The 24,206-nt window shown below is 39.3% G+C and overlaps 1 protein-coding gene and 1 pseudogene across 1 annotated transcript; one reads left to right on the plus strand and one right to left on the minus strand.

Annotated features, from left to right (window-relative positions):
- Positions 1-8,692: 8,692 nt before the first annotated feature.
- On the plus strand, positions 8,693-15,021 carry LOC118841952 (nucleoplasmin-3-like). Its single transcript, XM_036749680.1, is given in 4 exon segments — positions 8,693-8,927; positions 8,930-9,112; positions 9,722-9,841; positions 14,999-15,021. Coding segments are annotated over 4 exon segments (561 nt in total).
- An 8,347-nt stretch (positions 15,022-23,368) lies between these two features.
- On the minus strand, positions 23,369-23,987 carry LOC118838434 (annotated as a pseudogene).
- Between the last annotated feature and the right edge of the window lie 219 nt (positions 23,988-24,206).

The following is a 24,206-nucleotide window of genomic DNA, read 5'->3' on the forward strand; positions in this document are numbered from 1 at the left end:
AAATAGATCCAGGAGAGATAATTTAAAAATTATTGGACTGCCTGAAAGCCATGATCAAAAAAAGAGCCTAGATACCATCTTTCAAGAAATTAAAGGAGAACTGCGCTGATATTCTAGAGCCACAGGGCAAAATAGAAATTGAAAGAATCCATCGATCGCCTCCTCAAATAGATCCCAGAAAGAAATCTCCTAGGAATATTGTCGCCAAATTCCAGAGCTCCCAGATCAAGGAGAAAATACTGCAAGCAGCCAGAAAGAAACAATTTGAGTATTGTGGAAACCCAATCAGAATAACCCAAGATCTGGCAGCTTCTACATTAAGAGATCGAAGGGCTTGGAATGCGATATTCCGGAGGTCAATGGAGCTAGGATTAAAACCTAGAATCACCTACCCAGCAAAACTGAGTATCATGCTCCAAGGCAAAATATGGACTTTCAATAAAATAGAGGACTTTCAAGCTTTCTCAGTGAAAAGACCAGAACTGAATAGAAAATTTGACTCTCAAACACAAGAATCAAGAGAAGCATGAAAAGGAAATCAAGAAACAGAAATTGCAAGGGACTTACTACAGTTGAACTGTTTTGTTTATATTCCTACATGGAAAGATGACATGTATGATTCATGAGACCTCAGTATTAGGCTAGCTGAAGGGAATATGCATATATATATGTTTATGTATATATATGGGTGAATGTGTATGTATGTATATATCTATGTGTATATGTATGTGTGTGTGTGTGTGTGTGTGTGTGTGTGTGTGTGTATATATGTAAAAGAGAGAGAGCAGACACAGGGTGAGTTGAAGATGAAGAGAAGATATCTAAAAGAAATAAAATGAAATTAAGGGATGAGAGAGCAACATACTGAGAGAGGGAGATAGGGAGAGATAGAATGGGATGGATTATCTCGCATAAAGGTGGCAAGAGGAAGCAGTTCTGTGGGAGGAGGGGAGAGGGCAGGTAAGGGGGGAATGAGTGAACCTTGCTCTCATCAGATTTGGCCTGAGGAGGGAATACCATACATACTCTGTTCGGTATCTTACCCCACAGGAAAGAAGAGGGAGGAAGATAAAAAAAAATAAAAGGGGGTGGGGATGATGGAGGGGAGGGCAGATGGGGGTGGAGGTAATCAAAACAAACACTTTGGAAAGGGGATAGGGTCAAGGGAGAAAATTCAATAAAGCGGATGGGTTGGGAAGGAGCAAAATGAAGTTAGTCTTTCACAACATGAGTAGTGTGGAAGGGTTATACATAATGATACACATGTGGCCTAGGTTGAATTGCTCGGCTTCTTAGGGAGGGTGGGTGGGAAGGGAAGAGGGGAGAGAATTTGAAACTAAAAGTTTTAAAAACAGATGTTCAAAAGCAAAAAAAAAAAAGTTTTTGCATGCAACTAAAAAATAAGATACACAGGCAATGGGGCATAGAAATTTATCTTGCTCTACAAGAAAGGAAGGGAAAAGGGGGTGAGAGGGGAGGGGGGTGATAGAGGGGAGGGCTGACTGGGGAACAGGGCAGCCAGAATATATGCTATCTTGGTGTGGGGGGGAAGGTAGAAATGGGGAGAAAATTTGTAATTCAAACTGTTGTGAAAATCAATGCTGAAAACTAAATATGTTAAATAAATAAATTTAAATTAAAAAAAAAAGAAAAACAAACACTCTTGCCCTGGTGCTAACTGGCTATGCTAGATGGATGAAAAGCACACTGTACTGTAATTAAGGTGGGACTTTTTGGTTTTTTTTACTGTTTTCTCTTTTAGAATGCTAAAGTAATCAAGTGCCTTTGATTAAGTATTGCTGGGTACTAAGCCCCAGGCCCACACCCTTTGCTGATTAGGTGTGAAGCCTTCAGGCTCAGAGGTTAGCATTTTGTTTGGGGGCTCTCACTTATTGGAAGAATATTGGCATGGAGACTCTGGGTAGCCATTAAGGAACACCATCCCCCCTTAACCCCCCACCTGCCCGCCCCCCCCACCCCCGCTTTGAAGAAACCCAGATGTTGGTGCTTCTCTGGTAATTATGTATTGCTATGGAGAGACTGGTTTGTGTTATTGCTCCATTTATATTATCTATGTTTGTAATTTCTGTTTGTATTCTCTCTGAGGTTCAGGGTGCTGGCTTTTCCCCCTGAACTAAGTGAATGTTATATGTATGTTTGATTAAACTGAGATTGCTAACCCCTTAAAAAAAACATGTTAACTACTACTCCTAGCTTTGTGTCATTTGCAAATTTCACAAATATGCCATTTATCTCCTTTCCCAAGGCAATGATAAAAATGCTAAGTACAGAGAACTGATCTTTGAGGTACTCCACTAGAGACCTTCCAAGCTAACATAAAAACATTAATAATTATTCTTTAGATAGAGGCATTCAATTGGTTATAAATCCACCCGACTGTACTATCATCTAGCCTATATCTCTCTAGATTGTTTTCAAGGATAGTATGAGAAATTTTGTCTGTCACGTGTTTTTCTAAAACCTGGGCAAATAATGTATCTATAGCATTCTTCCAATATAAAAGCCTAATAATGCTGACAAAAATGGATGAACTGCCCTTGATTAAGTCATGTTGATTATTCAAGATTGTTGTTTTCTAGATGTTCACTAACTTTAATAACAACTTCTGGAATTTTGCCAGGAATAAAAGCCAAACTCACTTACCTATCGTTTTGCAGACTTCATTATCTTCAATTTTTTGTAAATCACTATAATATTTGGCTTTCTCAGATCATGTGGAATCTTGTCTAGTCTCCAAGATCTTTCAAATATCATTGACTGATGTAGCAGTCATGTCTACCTATTCTTTCTTGGTTCTAAAATAGGATATAGTTCATCTACATGGTGACATGAAGATGGGATCTAGTCCACCCTGAAGTGCAATTCATTTGGGCTGGTAACTTGAACTCATCAAAAGCAATTACGTGTACTTTTACAGTCTCCTTGCTTGTCTTGGTTATCAATGTTAGGTCAATTTTACTTTGTCTTTTTGGATCCAAAGATCATTCTTCTTGGTAAAGAAAAAGAAAAAAGAAAACAGAAAGAAAAAAATTGAGTAGTTTTTCCTTCTCTTCAATTGTTGTATTTTTTCTCCATTTTGATTAGCAGTCCTGTTTAATCATCTTTTTTTTCCCAGTATAGCAGAAAAAAATATTAAAAGAATCCCTTTTTTCTTCTCACTTTCCTCACCAAACCTTAGCTCATTTAGCACTCCTGACACTATTATTTTAGGGGTATAGGGAGGAGCTAGGGAGTGAAGTGAATAGGGCAACCAGCCTTGGAGTCAGGAGGACCTAAATTCAAAGCCAGCCTCAGATACTTACTAGTTTGTGTGACCCTAGGCAAATCACTTAACCTGATTGTCTACAAAAAAAATATAGGATTATGGCATACTTTTTGTATTCATTCTATTATCTGACCTGTACACATATTTTTAAAACTCTAAATAGGTTGCTTTGTTCACTATGCATTCACATCATCTTTTTTGGAAAATTCCGTTCTCTACCTCATTAGAATTGTTTCTCTTTGTTTCTGAGCATTTCATTCTTTTTTAATGTTTCTTTTTTAATTTATTTTTTATTTTTAGTTTACAACACTCAGTTCCACAAGTTTTTGAGTTCCAAATTTTGTCCCCCTCCCTCTTCTCCTTCCTCCCTGCCCCAAGATGGCATGTAATCCAATATAGAGCAAATAGTTTGCCTCAATTTGCATTCAGACTCCATAATTCTTTCTCTGGATGTGGATAGCTTTTTTTCCATCATGAGTCTTTTGGAGCTGTCTTTGAATCTTGTATTGCTGAGAAGAGCCAAGTCTATCAAAGTTAGTCATCACAGATACTGTGTGTCTGTAATTGTGTATAATGCTCTCCTGGTTCTGCTCCTCTCACTCAGCATCAGATCACTTAGGTCTTTCCAGGTTATTATGAAGTCCATATCTTCCCCATTTCTTATAGCACAATAGTATTCCATTCCATTCATATACCACAACTTGTTTAGCCATTCCCCAGTTTATGGGCATCCTCTTGATTTCCAATTCTTTGCCACCACAAAAAGAGCTGCCATAAATATTTTTGTACATATGGGTCCATTTCCAACTTCTATGATCTCTTTGGGATACAGCCCTAGAAGTGGTATTGTTGGGTCAAAGGGTATGCACATCTTTATAGCCTTTTGGGCATAGTTCCAAATATGAGCATTTCATTCTTGAGCATATAGAGCATAGCTCTATAGAATTTTAATCTAATGGATCCCATTCCACTCAGTCTTTTTCAGCTAATTGCCACCATTTCTATCATCCCCAATCTTCCACTTATCTTCCATTTCTTCCTATCTATTGGATGCTTCCCTACTGCCTACAAACATGCCCATGTATCTCCCCACCCCATGCTCAAAAAACCTTCACTTGATCCATCCAGCCCTAGTAGCTATCATACCAAATTTCTCCTCCCTTCTGTAGCTAAACTCCTTGAGAAGGGTATCTACAATTGGTAGCTCTACTTCCTCAATCTCTTCTAGACTCTCTACAGTCTGACTTCAACCAAAATTGTTCCAGTTACTAATAATCTCTTAATTGCTAAATCTAAAGGCTTTCTCTCTTTCCTTCTTGACTTCTGAGCAGTTTTTGATGCTATCAATCACCCTCTTCTCCTGGATATTCTTCTCATTAGTTTTTCATGACATTACTCTCTCCTGGTTTTCCTGCTACCTTTCTCACCACTCTTCAGTCTCTTTTGCTTGCAATTTATCTGGGTCATACCCGCTAACGAGGTAGATACCTGTGGGTATCTCACAGGGCTTTGTCCTGGGCCCTTTTCTCTTCTACCTCTATAATAATTCACTTGGTGATCTAATCAGCTCCCGTGGATTCAACTATTATGTCTATGCTGATGATTTGTTTCATTTTTAATATAGTTTATTTCCCCCCAATTACATGTTGAAACAATTTTAAAACTTTTTTTAAAAAAAATTTTGAGTTCCAAATTCTATCCTTCCCTCTCTTCCTTCTTCCCTGAGATGGCAAGCAATCCAATATAGGGTATACACGTGCATTCATGTAAAACATTTCCATATTAGTCATTTTGTATAAGAAGATGACTAAAAGAAAGAGAATGAAAAAAAGAATGTAAAAATAGCGTGCTTCAGTCTGTATTCAAATAATATCAGTTCTTTCTTTGGAGGCAGGATAGCATGCTTCATCATTAGTCCTTTGGGATTGTCTTGGATCATATTGCCAAGAATTACTAAGTTATTCACAGTTCTTTATCATAGAGTATTGCTGTTACTAAGTACAATGTTCTCTTGATTCTGTTCACTTTGCTTTACATCAGTTCATATATGTCTTTCCAGGTTTTTCTGAAATCAGTCTGCTTGTTATTTCTTACAGCACAATAATGGTCCATCACAGTCATGTACCACAACTTGTTTAGCCATTCTCCAATTGATGGGCATCTTTTCGATTTCCAATTCTTGTCACCACAAAAAAGAACTGCTATAAATATTTTGGTACAAATAGATCCTTCTCTCTCTCTCTCTCTCTCTCTCTCTCTCTCTCTCTCTCTCTCTTTCTCTCTCTCATGTCTTTGGGATATAAACCTAACAGTGGTATTGCTGGATCAAAGGGTATGCATAGTTTTATAGCCCTTTGGGCGTAATTCCAAATTGCTCTCCAGAATGTTGGACCAGTTCACAGCTCCACCAACAACAAATTAGTTTCCCAGTTTTCCCACATCCCCTCCAACATTTATCACTTTCCTTTTTTGTCTTATTTGCCAATCTGATAAGTGTGAGGTGGTACCTCAGAGTTGTTTTGATTTGTACTTCTCTAATCATTAGTGATTTAGATCATTTTTTCTTATGACTATAGATAGCTTTGATTTCGTTGTCTGAAAACTGCCTGTTCATATCCTTTGACCATTTATCAACTGGGGAATGACTTGTATTTTTATAAATTTGACTGTTTTCTATATATTTAAGAAATGAGGCCTTTATCAGAGATACTTGCCAAAACATTTTTCCCCAAGTTTTCTGCTTTCCTTTTAATTTTGGTTAATTGGTTTTATTTATACAAAAACTTTTTAATTTTATATAATCAAAATTATCTATTTTATTTTCTCTGAAGCTCTCTATATTTTCTTTGGTCCTAATTTCTTCTCTTATCCGTAGATCTGTTAGATAAACTACTCCATGCTCTCCTAATTTGCTTATGGTATCACCATTTTTGTGTAAATCATGTACCCATTTTGATCTTATTGTGGTATACAGTGTAAGATGTTGCCATACACTTAGTTTCTGCCACAGTGTTTTCCAGTTTTCTCAGCAGTTTTTGTCAAATAAAGAGTTTTTGCACCAAAAGCTTTGATCTTTGGGTTTGTCATATATTAGATTATTATGGTCATTTACTACTGTGTCTTGTGTGCTTAATCTATTCCACTGATCCACCACTATTTCTGAGCCAGTACCAAATTGTTATGACGATTACCACTTTGTGATACGGTTTGAGATCTTGGTATGGTTAGACTACCTTCCTTCATTGATCCCTTGATATCCTTGACCTTTTGTTCTTCCAGATGAATTTTTCTATTATTTTTTCTCAATACTGATGCTTTTCAAATCCACTTTATCCATCCCTAACCTCTCTGCTGACCTTCAGCCTCACATTTCTAACTACCTGTTATTCATCTCAAACTGGATTTCCCAGGGACATGTTAAACTCAACACGTACAAAACTAATCTCATCGTTAATCCTACAAAGACTCCCCTCTTCCTAACTTCCTTATTACTTTTAAAGAGAAGTAACATCCTTTTCACCAGTTCTCTTGCCTAGTTTCCAGCCCTCTGGAGGAAAAAAATACTGTTCCATCCAGAAAGGTCTACCAATAGCCTACTGGTTGATGTCCCTGCCACAATTCTCTCCTCACTCCAGTCTGTCTTTCAGTTAGCTGCCAAAGTGAACTTCTGTCATCTGGACAAGTCTCACCAAGTCACTCTCCTGCTTAATAAACTCCAGTGACACATTACTTCTAGGATCAAATGTAAAATCCTCAACTTTACAATCAAATTCCTCCATAACCTGCCTCCCTCATCTTTCCAGTCTTCTTATATCTTATGCTCCTCCCCACTCATCTAGTCTGTGATTCAGTAACACTATCCTTTTAGCTGCACATCCTTCTTTCTATTCTATACATTTCACTGGCTCTCCCCATGTGTAGAATGCTTTCCCTCCACATCTCTGCCTTTGGATTCCATGGTTTAAGTACCAGCTAAAACCCCACCTTCTACAGGAAGACTTTCCTGATCCCCCTTAATTGTAGTGCCTTCCCTCAGTTGACTTTTCAATTTATCCTGTATGTATCTTGTTTGTACGTAGTTGTTACATATTGTCTCTCCTGTAAGACTATGAGCTCTGTCAGAATAGAGGCTGTTTTGTTTGTTTGTTTGTTTGTTGCCTTTCTTTATGTCTTAATAAATTATTACACTTAATAAATGTTTATTGGCTTATTGATTGAGCTATCTTAGAAAGCATCAAAGGAGATTGATATAAAGTATCAGGAGATATTATTTTCTATGACCTGGCTGTGGTAGAGCAAATTGTAGAAGCATATCTGTTAGTCTTTCAGAACAATGGCAAGCAACATCATTCATGCTCTTTGGAACTAAGAAAACTCAAGGTCACTACCTCTGAACCCTCTGGAATCTGCTGTCCCAAAAATCTATGATGGATTTCAGAGTATACCCAGATTTCCTCTCTTTCTTTTGGTCACTTTTCTCCAAGGTTCCCACCCTTTTGTAACCAGAATGGCCTTTGTTTTCTTTGAATGACTCAGCTTACCTCATTGAGCCTCTGTGGCTTGCTCTTCCAGGGCAGGAAGCCCAAAGAGCATGCCAGGAAGCAGACAACTTCCTGTGTGATGAGTCATGGGGCTGGCTGAGGGGAGGTGTTAACCTCTACCCTCGGGGGAGGGGCCAACTCAAGAACCAATCGGCCCTGGTCATTCAGGCTGCGCTTGATGATGTCAAAAACCCTATAAGAGGGGAGAGGACAGCTTGAAGATCTCTCTTTCCTTTTCCGGTTGGTATGGGAGCAGTGGCAGGGAAGCGTGACTCTGGGCCAGCCCTTGCTCTCGGGCTGAGCCCAGATGTTGGTAACTATGAATTGTACTGGGTCTGTCTGTTATTTGTAATTTGTTTGTATTTTGGTTTTGAGGTACTGGTTTTTCCCTGAACTAAATGAATGTTTTGAACCTCAGGGTGCTGGTTTTTTCCCCTGAAGTAAGTCAATGAATCTGTATTTGGTCTGTTGATGCTTGTCTGTATGCTCCCCTGAACTAACTGAATGCTAACTGAATGCTGACGTTTTCCCCTGAACTAAATGAATGTTGTCTGTATGCTAACTGAGTGCTGGATTAAAGTAAGCTGGTCAACCCCTTCACCATGCTTTCCTTGTTTAAGAAGATAAAAAGAACCTGTGCTTTTCTGGCAGCCCCCTGGATCCCAGCAGCCCCCTGGGTCCCGGTAGCAGGGGAGGGATCTTACGCCCCCATCAAAGCTGCTAGCTGGGTTGTTAAAACACCTTTCTATTTCAGGAATCAGTTATTTCTTGTTCATGATGATAAAATTCCTATTCATATTTTCTTCTACTTTGGGAAGAATGAAATTACCCTTAAGAAAAGTCCAGGGTAGATGGTCCCTGCAGCATGGCTGCCGCCTCAGCCTTCTTGGCATTCCAGGCGCAGGAAAGCCTGGCGGGGACTGGAGGCACCATGGGAGCCCAGAGGCTGTGGGGCCTGGGCCCAGTCATCATGGACAGCTTCTTCGGTTGTGAGCTGTCCGGGCAGGCCAGGTCCTACTCCTTCGAGGTAAAGGAGGAGGACAACATGGAGCATGTGCTGGCGTTGCCCGTGCTCTGCCTCACAGAAGATGCTAAGGAGAGCGCGATGTTACGGAGGTGGTGGCCTGAAACCATGACAATGAAGAAATTGCTGTGCCACTGGCCAACCTGAAACTGGCCTGCCAGCCCATGCTCAACCTAGGTGACTTCCCACTCCGGCCTCCAGTGACCTTCCACCTGACGTCTGGATCTGGCGCTGTGCATGTCACCGGGAGGCAGCAGATTGGTGAGGGGACCGTGGAGATGCCAGACTACCCTCCTCCTGAAGCGTCCTGTCTTTCACCTGCACCAGTGATCATCTCTCCACTATCTTTGGGCTCTGGAGACCAAACTCCCTAGCCATTTAAGACTATAATCAGGCACCTTCCTACTTTTTGACCCTTTTCTCCAATCCAATCAGACAAGTTCCCTCATTGCTCCCATTTATGCCAGACCTGGACCTTGGCCTACATTATTCCCTGCATGAAATGCTCAACCCCCAACCTCAGTTCCCTTACTATTTAGCCACATTTAAACAATTTGAATCCTACCTGTCCTAGTCAGCTCAGCCTTCTTTCCTCTGGTAAGCATTCCCTTATCAACCAAACCTTGACATTCAATGGTGGTATTATCATCAGAAAACAATTCTATTACTGTTCTTTGCTTGCCTCCTCGGTGGATGCTATTATCCCAGCCCGGCTATAAACTTCCCTGTCTCTGGTGGTAGTGATGTCTTGTCCTGGGGAACCCCTGTTCCCAGTGTGTCTCCCCTCAGTGTGGTACACAAGGGGGTTCAAGAGACATGGGAGCATGCCCTCTCCCCCTCCATGATGCTGATAGTCTGTCTGCTCACTAGTGTCTATGGAAGGCAGTGAACTCTCAGAGGAGAATGAGAGTGAAGACAGGGACTCAGAACTGCTGCCCATTCTGCCTGCCAGGAAGCATCAGGGAAGTCTACAATTGGCAAGGGCCCACAGTTGTCTCTCCCTCCTACTCACATGGTCCTGTTTCTCCTGGATGTTTCAAAAGTGGTTTTTTATGGTTTTCTTGATTTCTCATCTGCCCAAGAATAGGGTCCAGAACAGGTCTTAGGGACAAAGAAAGGGAACCCTGGTGCCCTCTCTTTCCCCCCCAGCAGAGCCCCATCCTGAAGTCCCAGTATCTAGAGTGGGATATTGTCCCAGCACAAGCCCTACTTCCTCTCCCCTCCCTACCCCACCCCCCAGACCTCTTTGCTCTAGGCTTTTCTCACTCACGTATAGGGAGAAAGGTGTGAGATGGGAGGGGGGAGGGGCCAAGGGATTGGAAGAACAAAGATTTTCCCTTCCTTTGCCTTTCCTCCTGAGTGGGGCAGATGGACAGTGACATGATTTTATTCAGAAATCTAAGTATTTCTAGACATTTTTACATTTTTGGAAGAAGTTGAAAATAGAGTGATTTTTTCTCCCCACAAAAAAGTCCAGAATTTGTTAGATGTCAGTGGCTTGGAAAATGCTCTGCTTTCCTAATAATCAATGACAAAAAATTAAAACAACTTTGAGGTTCTACTTCATACCTATTAAACTTGCAAAAATATTGAAAAGCAATGAAATAAGTGGGGTGTTGCAACAATTTCAGCTAGCAGCTGCGGTGGGAGTGGAAGACCAACACAAGCCCAGCAAGAACACTGCCAGCACAGGTTCTTTTGATCTGCTTTACTAAGGAAAGCAATGTTAAGGGGTTAGCAATTTATTTCAATCCCGCATACAAATATCATTCATTTCAGGGGAAAAAGCCAGCACCCTGAACTTCAGAGCAAATACAAACAGAAATTACAAACAGAGAAAATATAAACAGATCAAATAGCACAAATCAACAGACAGGTTTCTAAGCTGTCTGATCAAAGCTGTACATTCATAGTTACCAAAAAGCATCAACATCTGAGTTCACGAGCCAGGGAGCTCTTAACCATGGCTGGCCCAGAGTCTTGTGCCATTTCTCCTGTGGCTCAGAGCCCCAAGCAAATAGCTCTGTTCTTTCTTTTTATACAGTCTTTGGATGCAATCATCCAAGTGACTAGAACTTAGGCTCCTACTATTGGATCTGGTCTTAGCAACTCCCCTTAGGACCCTGAGGGCTTCATGCCCACATAGGCTTAGCTCCTAGTAGATAGGGGTTTGGGCCTGGGGCTTGGCACCTAGTAAGGCTCAATCAAAGACACCTATGTATCTCTCCATGTATAAGAAGCACCTTAATTTTGGGGCCTGAAATTTGAAAAAAAATGTATTACATAAAGTTATTGAACTCAAGTTCTATTTATCTGCTCACAGCTTTCAGGCATCTTTTGGGGAAGTCTGGTGCACGTACGCATGCTTAGTCCATTCCATTTCATGAACCCGAAGCACCAATCATGTCCTCCTTTGAAATCAGTAACTTCTTTGTCATCAGCAATTCTTCCTGCCTCATGCTGAACCATGTTTGTGGACACAGGAATTCCGATTGCCCTTTGCACTTCAATCCATATCTTCGATTCCCTCTCTAAATCAGGGCATTTTGCTGACCTGCCTCTCATGGCCTTTTTCTGCCATGGTGTTTTCAGTAGGGTTTCTTCTTCCCGTAGCCAGTCTCAGATTGTTTTCTCAGTTGGAGGAGGACCAAACTTACATTCAGCAGCACAATTTCCATTCACTTTTGCAAACTGGATCACTCTTTTTTTCTTTTTCTTTTCTTTCTTTCTTTTTTTTTTTTGCAGCGGGGAAGGCTGGGCAATTGCAGTTAGGTGACTTGCCCAAGGTCACACAGCTAGTAGGTGTGTCAAGTGTCTAAGATTGGATTTGAACTCAGGTCCTTCTGACTCTGGGGCTGGTGCTCTGCTCACTGCACCACCTAGCTGCTGGATCACTTTTAACTTGAATTCAGCACTGTATGAAAATCTTTTCTGAGCCATTTCTGGGCAGAACCTGACAAAAAGTAACCTAATATACTGTATTATGAGGGCAGAATTTATGATTTCAAAGAGAATCATATATATGTCTGAAAGGTTCAGAACCGCAGGATATAAGGAATTCTCAAGGTAGGAGGCAGAAGAATCAAAGCATGTATTTAAACTCCAAAGTAACAGACCCATGAACCAGCATCCCCATTTTGATATTTTGATCAAAAGCTTCCAGGCTCAATAAGTCCACCTCACAAGAGTAATCAGGAGGCCACAGAGAAGCATGATGGTATAAAGCAAAATCATATACATGCTTCCCCTCTATGGTAAAAAGATTTCCCACTGGCCTCAAGTCCTTGCTCAGCACTCCTTGGTCCAAACATGGGTCAGCTCTGCTACCAGCAGCTCCTGCTTCAGCTTCGGCTGTAGCTGTCTCTGGCTCCAACGGAAACTGTTTTTAACAATCTGGCTAGCAGCTTCTGTGGGGGTGTAAGATCCACCCACAGCTTCTGCCTGCTCGCTGGGAAAGCACAGGTTCTTTCGATCTGCTTAACCAAGGGAAGCAAGGTGAAGGGGTTGACAAGCTTACTTTAATCCAACATAGGCCCTCCCTGGAGTTAGCCCTACCCCACCAAGGTTCCACACCTAACCTGGGGCCCAGCACCCAGCAAGGCTCAATGAGATAAACTGAGTCACTCAAAGAAAACAAAGGCCATTCTGCTTACATATACCAGTAACAAATGCAAAACAATGAGCGCAAAGACAACAAGCGCAAAAAAGCAGGAAACGCAAGTAAAAAATTCTGCAACCACTTTATAAGATGCACCCAGTTTTTAAACCCAAATTTTTTGAAAAAAGGTGCATCTTATACATGGGGAAACATGGGACTTTATCATTCTAAAACAGTAAAAAAAAAAGTCCCAATTTAGTTGATATTAGACGAGGTTGTGGAGAAACTGATAGATACATTAATTGCCAGTGAAAATGACGTCCAAAAAGATTCCATAAGTTTGCAGCTGAGCCATATACATAAGTTACAAAAATAAGTGTACCCTTTCACCCAACAAGTCCCTTTATTGGGAATATAGCCTTTTAAATGCCAAATGTTGCTGATAGCCACTAGTCTAATCCTTTTCAGCCAGAATGGACTTTTGTAGGACTTTTGGAGTCCTACACTCATTTTGGTTATTACTGTACTCTGCTCCATTGGGGGAAGTGCAGGGGATATGCCGAGCTCTATACAGTTCTCAAAGTCCTTCTCCAACTCTGGGTGGCCACACGGTTTCTTCAGTCTATGGAGTGTGGTTAATGTGAATTTACCCAGTCAGAACCAGCTCTGAGCACTCCTACTACCTTGCCTCCTTCCTGAATCACCTATATTTAACTGAAACTTAGTCATGTGACTTTGGTATAATGGAGTTGATCCCCATGGGTACAGACAGAATGTGCTCGACTGTTTCCTGTATTTTACTCTTGAAATAGGAATAATAAAAACAATAACCAGCACATGATAAAGTATTAACAGCATAGTTTTGGACACACAACTTCTAGATCTAGGCAGATCTTCCCCTTCCTTGACAGCACATAGGCTGCTGCAACCTACAAGGAATTCTAGGAAAGATACTGGTTCATTAATTTAGTCAACCAGAGCCACTGTGTCTGAAAATGGGCAGAGGAATATAGACAATATTACATGGTTCCCAGCTGGTGTTTGATTCATTCCATCTAGAAAGGCCAGCCATTAGCTGAAGACTTGGGAATTCTTGGATCCTGTCCTCATAGCACAGGACATGGACTTGGGAGCGGAGACAAATGAAATTGCTAACATCTGGTGTTTTTCTATTGGGTGTCCTGTTGCAAGCAGAGAATTCTGCTTTTCACTGCAACTAGCTCATGATTTGTAGAATAAGGATATAAGCAAAGGAAGTACCAGTGTGGAGCAAATCATTCTGCCCCACATTGTTTTGTTTTCTTTCTCCACATTGGTCTCTTCAGCACAAGTTTTTTTCTTCTTTTTTTTTTTTAAAGCTAAATAAAAGAACTTTTAATGAAATTATTAAATTCAGTCATCCTACTATCAAAAGTATACCAAACTTCGTTCTAACTTTCATTTAACTATACTATCTGGTTGACAAAATATAGTATTTAAAACATACTCAAATTCACAACTAAATTTATATTATAAAAAAGAAGTCTCTGGAAGCTAAACTAAATAAAAGAATATATTATACACTAAAAAACTCACGTTGCTAATAATCAAATTTCTATACATAACTCCTTCATAACAAAGCACTTTTAAAATTAGAATACAAACACAACTTTCAGAAGAAACCCTTCCCCATTCCCAAAAAGGTGCATATAAATTAAACTTTTTTAAATGAAAATGTTTTAAACTAGGATTCATGATTAAAAATAATCTTGTGTTAAATCCTTCCATGATGTGAAAAATCCTTTATGAAATCCAGTTTTACTCTATTCTGTCTGCCTGTCACTTTCTTTAAGCAGCACACAATGTGTAGCCTTAAGTTCAGTCAGAAAATTATGCTTCTTAAATGAAGATAATAACGGGAGTAGTGGTTAAATTCACTAAAGACTCAAAAGAGAAGGATGTACATTCCATTGGTCTACCACTTTAATGTTCCAAGTTGCTGCTAAATCTGGCTGACAACTAATCAAAATACCAACAATCTGAGAAGAATTATAATCTAAATTTATCTTAGGACCCAAATAAAAAAGATAAATTATAAATAAATAAACCTGTTCTGTGTCTTCTTTGTTGCCTGCCATGCTTACAATTGAAATACAGAAAATCAGTCACTTGGTAACTGTACAATTTCCTTTGGACTCCATAGATACTGATACAACTCAAAAAATGAGTTTCAATGATAATCTCCAAAGAACACAAAAGTTGCAATTCATAGGCATGTGGAACAACTACGGGCATCTCAATCACTTACTTCTGTGACAAAGAAGCTTAAATCCATTCCTTGATTCAAGGAGCTACATTTTATTTTCTGGGAAATTAAAATGTTTATGTGTAAAATATTTCTTCCTTCACAAGACAAATAAAATGGTTTTAAGTTTGTAATCAGATACTTTCTTTGGATGGCAGAAATCTGAAGACTAAAAATGCACTTTAGCCATAGCAAGCTTTAAGGGAGCGCCACAATTTTGCACAGTCTGAGAAGTAATTTACTCTTTTTTTTCTTTTCTTTTTAGATTTTGGTTCTTCTAGAGTTTGAAAACATTCAGACTCAACACAGTGCTTTCTTTTCCTTTTTTTTTCTTCTTTTGATCACATTGATAACCACAGAGACACTAGTTAAACTATGAGTCCTAAAAGAATGACGATAACACATACCATTAACCTATTGACAGAAAAGTGATGAATTTAAAATGCAAAAAGAGACATACATTTTCAGATAGGTCTAACATGTGGATTTATTTTGCTGAGCTATGTTGCTATATATTGAGGGCTTTACTTTTTATATTTCCTATTGTTCAATTGTGGTGGTGGGGTATAGTGAAAGGGACAGACTAAATTTAAAAATCATGTCAATTGGAAAATAAAAATAAACTATTTAAAAAAAATAATGAATATGAAGAATTCAGAGAAGCATGGGAAGATCTATATGAGCCAAAGGAAGTAATCAGAACTAGGAAGACAATATGCACAGTGACTATAATTATGTAAACAGAAAGAAAAAAAGTAGTGCAACTGAATTCTCTATAATTATAATGACCAAACTTGGCCCTGGAGAAAGGTGAGAAAATGTACCTCCTTCTCTTCTTTGCAGAGATAGGGAAACATGGATATGGAATATTGCATATACTGTCAGATACAGTTGATATATTGACTCATTTTGCAACTTTCCCCCCTTTTGAAAAAAATAGTCTTTGTTACCAGGGATGTCTCACCGGGTAGGGTAGGGGAGAAGGCTATACTTGGTGATGAAAGTGATGTGTAAATGAAACATATCAGTAAAATTAAGGCAAAATGATTAAAAACAGACAATAAGACCATGTTATGACAAGAACAAAAGAAGTTTGAGAAGACCTTTCTGAAATAATGTACAGTGGGAAAAGCTAAACCAGTAGAAAATAGTATATCTTATGACCATATGATAGGAAAAGTCAATGAGAAGGAATGGAGAAACAAATGACTCCAGATTGAAAGAGGAGTAAGTGAAAAGTTATTTCACATCCCTCATGGAAATTAGCTAGTTTAAATGTAAACATCTACTAAGCTAGTTTTATTACTTGTGCAATATATGTTTCAGAAGCCTTTCATATGCAGGCTATAAAAATATTACTGTCTCTTTAAGAGTGAAGACATTAAAGTTAAAATTGTAATTACCGTTCTTTAAGGAGCTTCTGACTAAAGAATCAGGGAGACAGGTTGTGTGAGAAAGGTAATTTTGATATGTAAGCATCTATGAGGAGTTTGTGAGGAAGACAGAAGAAAGAGGGCAAGGAAAAACTCCTTTCTTTTTAGAGCTTTCTTGTTGTTTTATAAAGAAATGTTATAAAGAGAATTTTTTTAGGGTGAGTCTAGAAGAAGAAATCTTAAGGGGCGAGATCCTGAGAGAAGCTGAAAAATGCTGTCTTATTATCATATTTGGAGAGAGGAAGAGTTCAGAGGAAAAAAAAGATATTTGCTTTATTATTTATTTCATCGCTAATTATATATTCAATAAGTTTAATATTTATTTAATCCTATGAGGTTAATGGATTTAATATAGAGATATAAGTAACTGCTACTGGGAAAGGGAATTTCTCCAATTAATTAAAAAATATTTAATGATGGGATTTAATGGTGGGATGTTGAGCTAAACAATCAATGGGACAGAGGTTGAAATTTTATTGATCGATAAGAGAATATCCAACACACCCCTGGATTACTTTAGATCTCAAGGTGATAAGACTAAATATTAGAATGAATCAAGTAACTGGCTGAAGGATGACCTCCAAGTGAAGCGAGTGATCTTAGGTGTCCTGTTACACACGAGAAGTAGTCAGCTAAACCCTGCTACGTTTGTACTGATGTTTGGTATTAATTTAGGACAAATAACTAAGTAACAAATACTTATTACCTGCTCTGTTTTCATCCAGAGGGAGAAGCAGGGGAAGAGCGAGATCTCCAGAAAGTGGGAATGAATTTTTAGGGTGTCCCAGCTCGGGGCCATGGATCCTGCAGAGATTGGTTCAAGTTCCAGCTACATTCATACCACTGCCCATTTCATGTTTGAGAGTGCTGAGACTCTATAGGTGACTGTGTGAGAAAAAATACCCATGTGTATGTTATCCACTGTAAGTAAGTTAGATTTATACCAGGAGTTCAAGGATGATTCAATATTAAGGAAATAAATAATGTAATAAATCATATTAATAACAAAACAAATAAAAATCATATAATTATATCAAGAGATACAGACAAATTTTTAAAATGTAGAACTCATCTGTGTTTTTATGAAGCATTGCAAAGAATAAGAAGAAAAGGATTTTTCCTTAATATGATCAATCATATAAAACCAAGAGCTAACATTGTTAATATTAGAAAAACTCTGGAAACCTTTCCTTTTTTAAAAAAATAGATTTATTTTTTATTTTTAGTTTACAACACTCAGTTCCACAAGTTTTTGTGCTCCAAATTTTCTCCCCCTCCCTCCCTCTCCTCCCCCCTTCCCCTCCAAGCTGGCATGTAATCCAATGTAGGTTCTACATATACCTTCACATTGAACTTATTTACATAATAGTCCAGTTGTAAAGAAGAATTGAAACCAATGGAATGAATCATGAGAAAGAAGAAATGAAACCAAAAAAAGAAGGGGAAAAAAAGAAAGCAAATAGTTTACCTCAATCTTCATTCAGATTCCATAATTCTTTCTCTGGATGTGCATAGCTTTTTCCATCATGAGTCTTTTGGAGCCATCTTTGAACCTCGCATTGATAAGAGGAGCCAAGTCTATCAAAGTTAGTCCTTACAGATACTGTATGTCTGTAATCATGTATAATGATTTCCTGGTTCTGCTCCCTTCACTCAGCCTCAGTTCATATAAGTCTTTTCTGGAAACCTTTCCAATAAGATCAGGCAGAAATCAAGGATATCCATGATCATCACTATTATTTGACATAGCACATAAGATGCTAGGGATAAGATTAAAACAAAAATAAATAAACAAATAAATAAAGGATGAAATATTGGTCAGGAAGAGGCAGAGTTATCACTGTTTTCACATTATGTGATTTACTTAGAAAAATCAACATAAGATTGAGGTAGACATTCTTATAACCATAAATTCACAAAAATCACCATTTCTATATATTTCTAATGGGGAAAAAAAACAAGAAAAGCATCATTTAAAACAGTAGCTAGGGAGAATCAAGACAAAGGAATAAACTGTAGACTGATATCCCTAATGAATATTGGTGCAAAAACTTGAACAACATGTTAGAGCAAAGAGACTAGAGCAACACATCACAAAGATGACCAGGCTGGATTTATAACAGGAATTCAGAGCTGGTTCAATATTAGCAAAACTAGAACTATAACTAACCACATCAATAACAAGAAAAACAACAAAAATCATACAAATATGTCAATAATGGAGAAAAGGCTTTTGGTAAAATATTATAACCATTCCAATGGGGGGTGTGTGGCTAGAAAGCTGAGGAATAAATGGAACTTTCCTTAAAATGATAAGGAGTATTTATCTAAAACCAAGGAAGCAAAATTATCACTTTTTGCAAATGATATGATGGTTTGCTTACAGAACCCTTGAGAGTCAACTGAAAATACAACTGAACCAATGAACATCTTCAGCAAGTTGAAGGGCATAAAATAAACTCACATAAATTGTCAGCATTTCTGTAGATTATCAACAAAATATAGCGGGAAGAGATAGAAGAAGAGATTCCATTTTTATGGGTAATTAATATCATCACTATAAAATACTCAGGAGTCTACCTGAAAAGACACACACAGAAATTCAAGCAACACAATTACAAAACACTCTTTATACCAATATAGGCACATATGAATAATTTGAAAAATATTCATTGCTCATGGGTAGGCCAAGCCAATATAATGAAAATCATAATACTCCTAAATTAATTTACTATATTCAGTGCTATATCAATCAAACTACCCAAGGATTGGTTTATAGAGATAGAAAAAATAATAATAAAGTTAATCTGGAGGAACAAAAGTCAAGAAAATCAAGAACAATAATGGAGAAAAGTGGGAAGAAAGGGGACCTATTAGTACCAGGCCACAAACTATACTACAAAGCCATAACCATCAAAATAATTTGGCATTGGCAAAGAAAGAGAGAGATTAGTCAGTGGAACAGATTGGGTACATAATATACAGAGACAAACAAGGGGCAGTAGCCTTGTGTTTGATAAACCCAAAGATGCCAGGTACTGAAGCAAGAACTCGCTATTAGACAAAATCTATTGAGAAAACTGGAAAACATTCTGGCAGAAACTAGGTATAGACTGGTATTTCATAGCATTTCCCAAGACAAGCTCCAAATGGACACATGACTTGGACATAAAGGGTCATCTCATAAATAAATTAGAGGAGCATGGAAGAAATTACCTATCAGATCTATGAACTGGGCAAGAGTGTCCAAACAAGAATCAGTTCCATGGGAAGTAAAATGGACAACTTTGATGACATAAAATTTAAGTTTTTATACAAACAAAACCAATACCACTAAAACTAGAAAAGAAACAGGAAATTGGAGGGAGGGGAATCTTTATTACAAGTTTCTCTGATATGGGTCTCATTTCTAAAATATATATGGAACTGAGTCCAGTTTATAAGAATTAGAGCCATTCCCAGCTGATGGTCAAAGGATATGAATAAGCAGTTTTCAGAGGAAGAAATCTAAGCTATCAATAGCTGTATTAAGAAAATTCTCTAAATTACTATAATTAGACAAAACAACTCTGAGGTACCCCTCAAACCCATCAGGTTGGCTGTTGACCTAAGAAAGGAAAATGACAAATGCTGGAGGGCCTGGAGAAAACAGGTACCTTAATATACTGTTGATGGAGTGTGAAGTAATTCAAACATTCTGGAAAGCAATTTGGAACTCAATCCTCAAAAAATGTAAATACCCTTTGACCCAGCAACACTGGTAGTAGATCTATATCCCAAGGATATCAAAGGAGAAAAAGGAACCACTTGTACAAAAATTCTTATAGCAGCTCTTTTTTTGTGTTGGCAAAGAATAAAAACTGAGGAGATATCCATCATTTGAGGAAAGGTTATGAAACATGTTATAGTATATGAATGTGATGGAAAGCTATTATACTACAAGAAATAATGAAAGAAATTGTTTCAGAGAAACCTAGGAAGATTTGTGTGAACTGATACAAAGTGAAGTAAGGAGAAGTAACCAGGAGAACAATTTATATAACACCAGTATTGTAAAAGCAATCAATTTTGAAAGAGTTACAGAATATTGGTCAGAACAATGACCAACCACAATTCCAAAGGACTCATGATAAAAGATACCTTCTTTTTTTTCTTTGCTCATTCTTCCAGCCTAATACTTGACTTTAGCTTTTTATATCAGTATGCACTTCTAGTAGGGATATTTGCCCTGAGCTTCTGTACTTTTACATCTTCTCCTGCTTTCACAGCTCCGTCTGGAGACCTGAAAGTTTTCAGTGCACCCAAAGTGGTATGATCCACGGAGAGATCTGTTCACTGCCCTCTTGGCCTGAACTCTACGATTCCTGACCTAGGTTTGGGTCTGTTGACTTGTGGGTGGTTGAGTTTCAGTAGACTATTACCGGACTTAGTCACTGTTAGCCTGTTTGGAGACTCTACAAGTTCAAAGCAACTGAACTGCAAGCTTGCCTTTGGTTTAGTTCTCCCTCCTTTCTCTTATTCTGCCATCTTGATTCTGCCTCACGCACCTGCATTTTCAACCCTATTTTATCTAGTTCAGACACTATGCCCCCTTCCCTCTACACATGTATACACTCCTCAGAGACTCTAGTTATGTTTGTAACTTTGACTACCCTGACCTCCACTGCTTGAAGGGCATGGATACTACATTTTATCCCTCCCCCAGTGTTCCCTAGCCACTCTTAATGTGTGTATATGTTGCGGGGGAGGACTGGGTGTCTAGGGTGTCTTTGGCTCCAGCCCCTCACTGGTATTCCACCAATTGCAAGATTGGGCTCCCTGTACCCCAGTTGCATCTAATGTTTAACAGTTGGATTAACTTTTGCAAACTTTTTATTTCCAAGGCATATTTAACAAATATACAGTCATACTCCCCCAAATGTAGTACATCATCACCCTCCCCCCAACCTGTACCACTTTATACTCTGGATGAGAGGGAAAAGAGATTAGGTAAACAGTTTAGCTCAGTTCCTATATGTCATTCCCACATTCCAAGACCACAGTTCCTTCTGGGTTGAGTCCCAGGTACTCAGGCTATTCAGGGTTTCCCTGATGTCCTGACTACAACATCTCACCTGGAATCTTGGCTCTGAGGTCACCAGGGGTCTATGATTCCAGGTCCAATGGGGATTACCACATACATCTGAAAATGAGGACAAGCAAAACTGAATAAGACAAATGCTCCAAGCCCATTTCAAGGAAGCAAGGAATGAAAGGAAGAACAGAAGAAAGAAGCCTTTCCTTCTTACCAGTTTGGTTTATGTGAGTGATGCATCAGGAAAGACTGTGCAGGAAAAAGAATGAGACTGTCTTAATCAGAAGATTTTAAAGATTTAGCCTATTCCAGCTATGCAGCCAATAGAAAGAGGCTACTGCTACCCCTGTGATAGCGGAACACAGAATGTCCTCTCCCAGAATCAGGGTGTCTCCATGTTAGAAAATCTAGGCATGCTCTAAGGCTCTACTATACGTAATGATGATGATGATAATTCTCCTTCTTCCTTATTTCTTGCCTAGTGTTTTCCTTTACCCCCTGTAATGGTAATTTAAATTTGAAGATCTTTCCCACCCATTAATAGGCCCATGCAACCTGCTTATGTCACGGGAAGCCTAAGTCACACATGGTGGGAGGAGCTTGCTGAACGAGAGGAACAGGAAACGGTGGAGAAGGAAATGCTCAGAGTGGTTAAAGCTGAGGGAGAGAGCAGATATGTGCTAGCTGTACTGTGAGAGTTTGTTGGTGGCAAGGCCCCAGCAGGGGATGGGAAGATTATGGGATGTCTTGGCTCCCTGCTGTGATGTTGTGTTTTAGGTACTTTGATGTTATTATAAAGTGGACTTACTGGTTCTGGAATTTGCTTGCTGCTTGGATGGGCCGGACTTATTGATTTTGGGATCTGGTTCTCTGGTATCTGAATAGATGGTTTACTTCTTCTACCTTCTATACAAAGAGTCTCTTATATTTTGCAATGCAGAACTACATAGGCATAATTACTATTATCATCTATATTGTAATTATTGCCTTGCTAATACACCCCCCCTTTCCTTCCCTCTTTTAAAATGGGAAAAGAGAACAAAACCATCCCCACGTTCTTTGTTCTTCCTATTTACTTTCCTTGTGATCCTTCAAGGCATTAGGATTCTGAACAGACCCTGATTTCTTTTCCCCCTGTCAGAATGTAAGCACTTAACTGTGATGGCACTGGCCACCACAGGGACAGAAAAAGAACAAGAGGCAACCTGAAGACCTAAGGGAGCCAAGATGGTGGAAGAACAGGAAGAAGTAGAGTGATCTCCAGCCCACAACTCTTCCAAACAGTTCTGGAAAATGCACCAAACCTAATACTGATTAGGAAATTGAAGAAAAAAAATCACAGTGATTCATTCCCTCATGCCCCACTCCCCTTGATCCCAGATCAACTTAGGGAGAAAGACTGAAAGATCTGAGAATATTAGCGATGGTGGAATATTCCAACACAGGAAGAGGCTGTGCACCAAGATAGGAAGAGGTCACAGATTCAGTATAGAGAGACCCTAAACTTGTGCAGTATTCAGGAATAGGTGCCAACTGGCACCTCTTTTATTTACTACCCAATTCCAGGTCACAGATCCAGAATAAAGTAAGGAAGGGCCATGTGCCTAATGGAGGCATTCTTGGATGGCTATTGGTCATGGACCCTAAACTGTGTACTGAGCAAGGAACAAGTTCAAAAGCAAGCAGTATTTGTTTTGTTCAGATCCCAGCGGTGGTGCAGGGGTCTCAGCTCCAGCCTCCAGCTCAGTCTGAAGCCTACAATAGAATAAAAAGGGCAGGAATCCCAGAACAAAGGGTGGCCTGAAGTTCTGTCACTCTGAACTAGCAGAGCTTTCCAGTTGGATGATAGTCGCAGAGTCCAGCAACAGTCTACTGGAACTCAAAATAGGGGAAGCCCTAGCAACAGTTGTATTTCTCAGACTCAAAGCCAGGTCATGAACTTGCAGAGTTCAGACCACTATGAGAGCACTAAAAGTCTGTAGGTCTGCAACCTGATGATTCCAGTTATCTCTCCTCAACCTTCCTTCCAGGTCAATTGTTTCTGGTAGTAGATATCTTGTACTTCTCTTTTTTTTTCTTTTTTAATCATCTGGGGATTTATTCCATTAGAGAATGTCCAAGTTAGGGTTTATTTGCCTTTTCGGTCTTTGATTTTTCTCAAGTAGAATTCAAGCTCTTTGCCCTCGAGCACGTAGCAGTCTGTTCGGCCACACTGGCCTGGCCTGGATGTGATGCAAGCAAGGAGCTTGCCCTGCTGGAACTGTTCCTCCAAAAGTGAGCTGATCTTGGCATTCTTCTTCTGCTCTTCGTGCTTCTTCTGGATCTTCTTTGACAGCTTTTTGTTTAAAATTTCTTCCTCCTTAGGAGTCAGCTTCGCTCCCTTCTTCCGGCCCAAGGTCAACGCATAGTGGGACTCATACCACTGGTGGTATGGGGTACTATCGACGAGCACGATGCAATTCTTCACCAGTGTCTTGGTCCTGACCGGCTCATCGTTGGATGCATTGTAGACCACATCAATGATCCTTGTTTTTCGGGTACAGCACTCAGAGCCCCAGAAGTTGCCCACGTCCAGCCTCGGGGCCCGGTACTTTTTGTTGCCTCCTCGGACTCGCACATTGTGGATGCAGCGGGGCGGACCTTGGTGTTGGCGGCTGGGCTGGCCCAACTCGTACGTGCGCTTCTTGTGGTAGGGCTTGCGCTTGTGTCTTGCTGCGCTTGTGCCAGTTGTCCCGGGAGATGCTCATGGTTGCCGCCAGCTGCAAAGAGTTGTACTTCTATTTTTAAAAAAATCTTTTGACTTCCTGTTACTCCATGGAATTCAGTTTTGTTTGCTTCATTCTATTTTTTCAGGAAGTATGCTGCTTAGGTAAAGTTTTCTGCATTCTATTCTTTTTTAATATCACATTTATTTTTTCCCCAATTACATGTTAACAGTTTTTTTTTTAACATTTTTAAAAACGTTT

Source organism: Trichosurus vulpecula, chromosome 1, assembly GCF_011100635.1.
Source record: "Trichosurus vulpecula isolate mTriVul1 chromosome 1, mTriVul1.pri, whole genome shotgun sequence".
Taxonomy (NCBI): Eukaryota; Metazoa; Chordata; class Mammalia; order Diprotodontia; family Phalangeridae; genus Trichosurus; species Trichosurus vulpecula.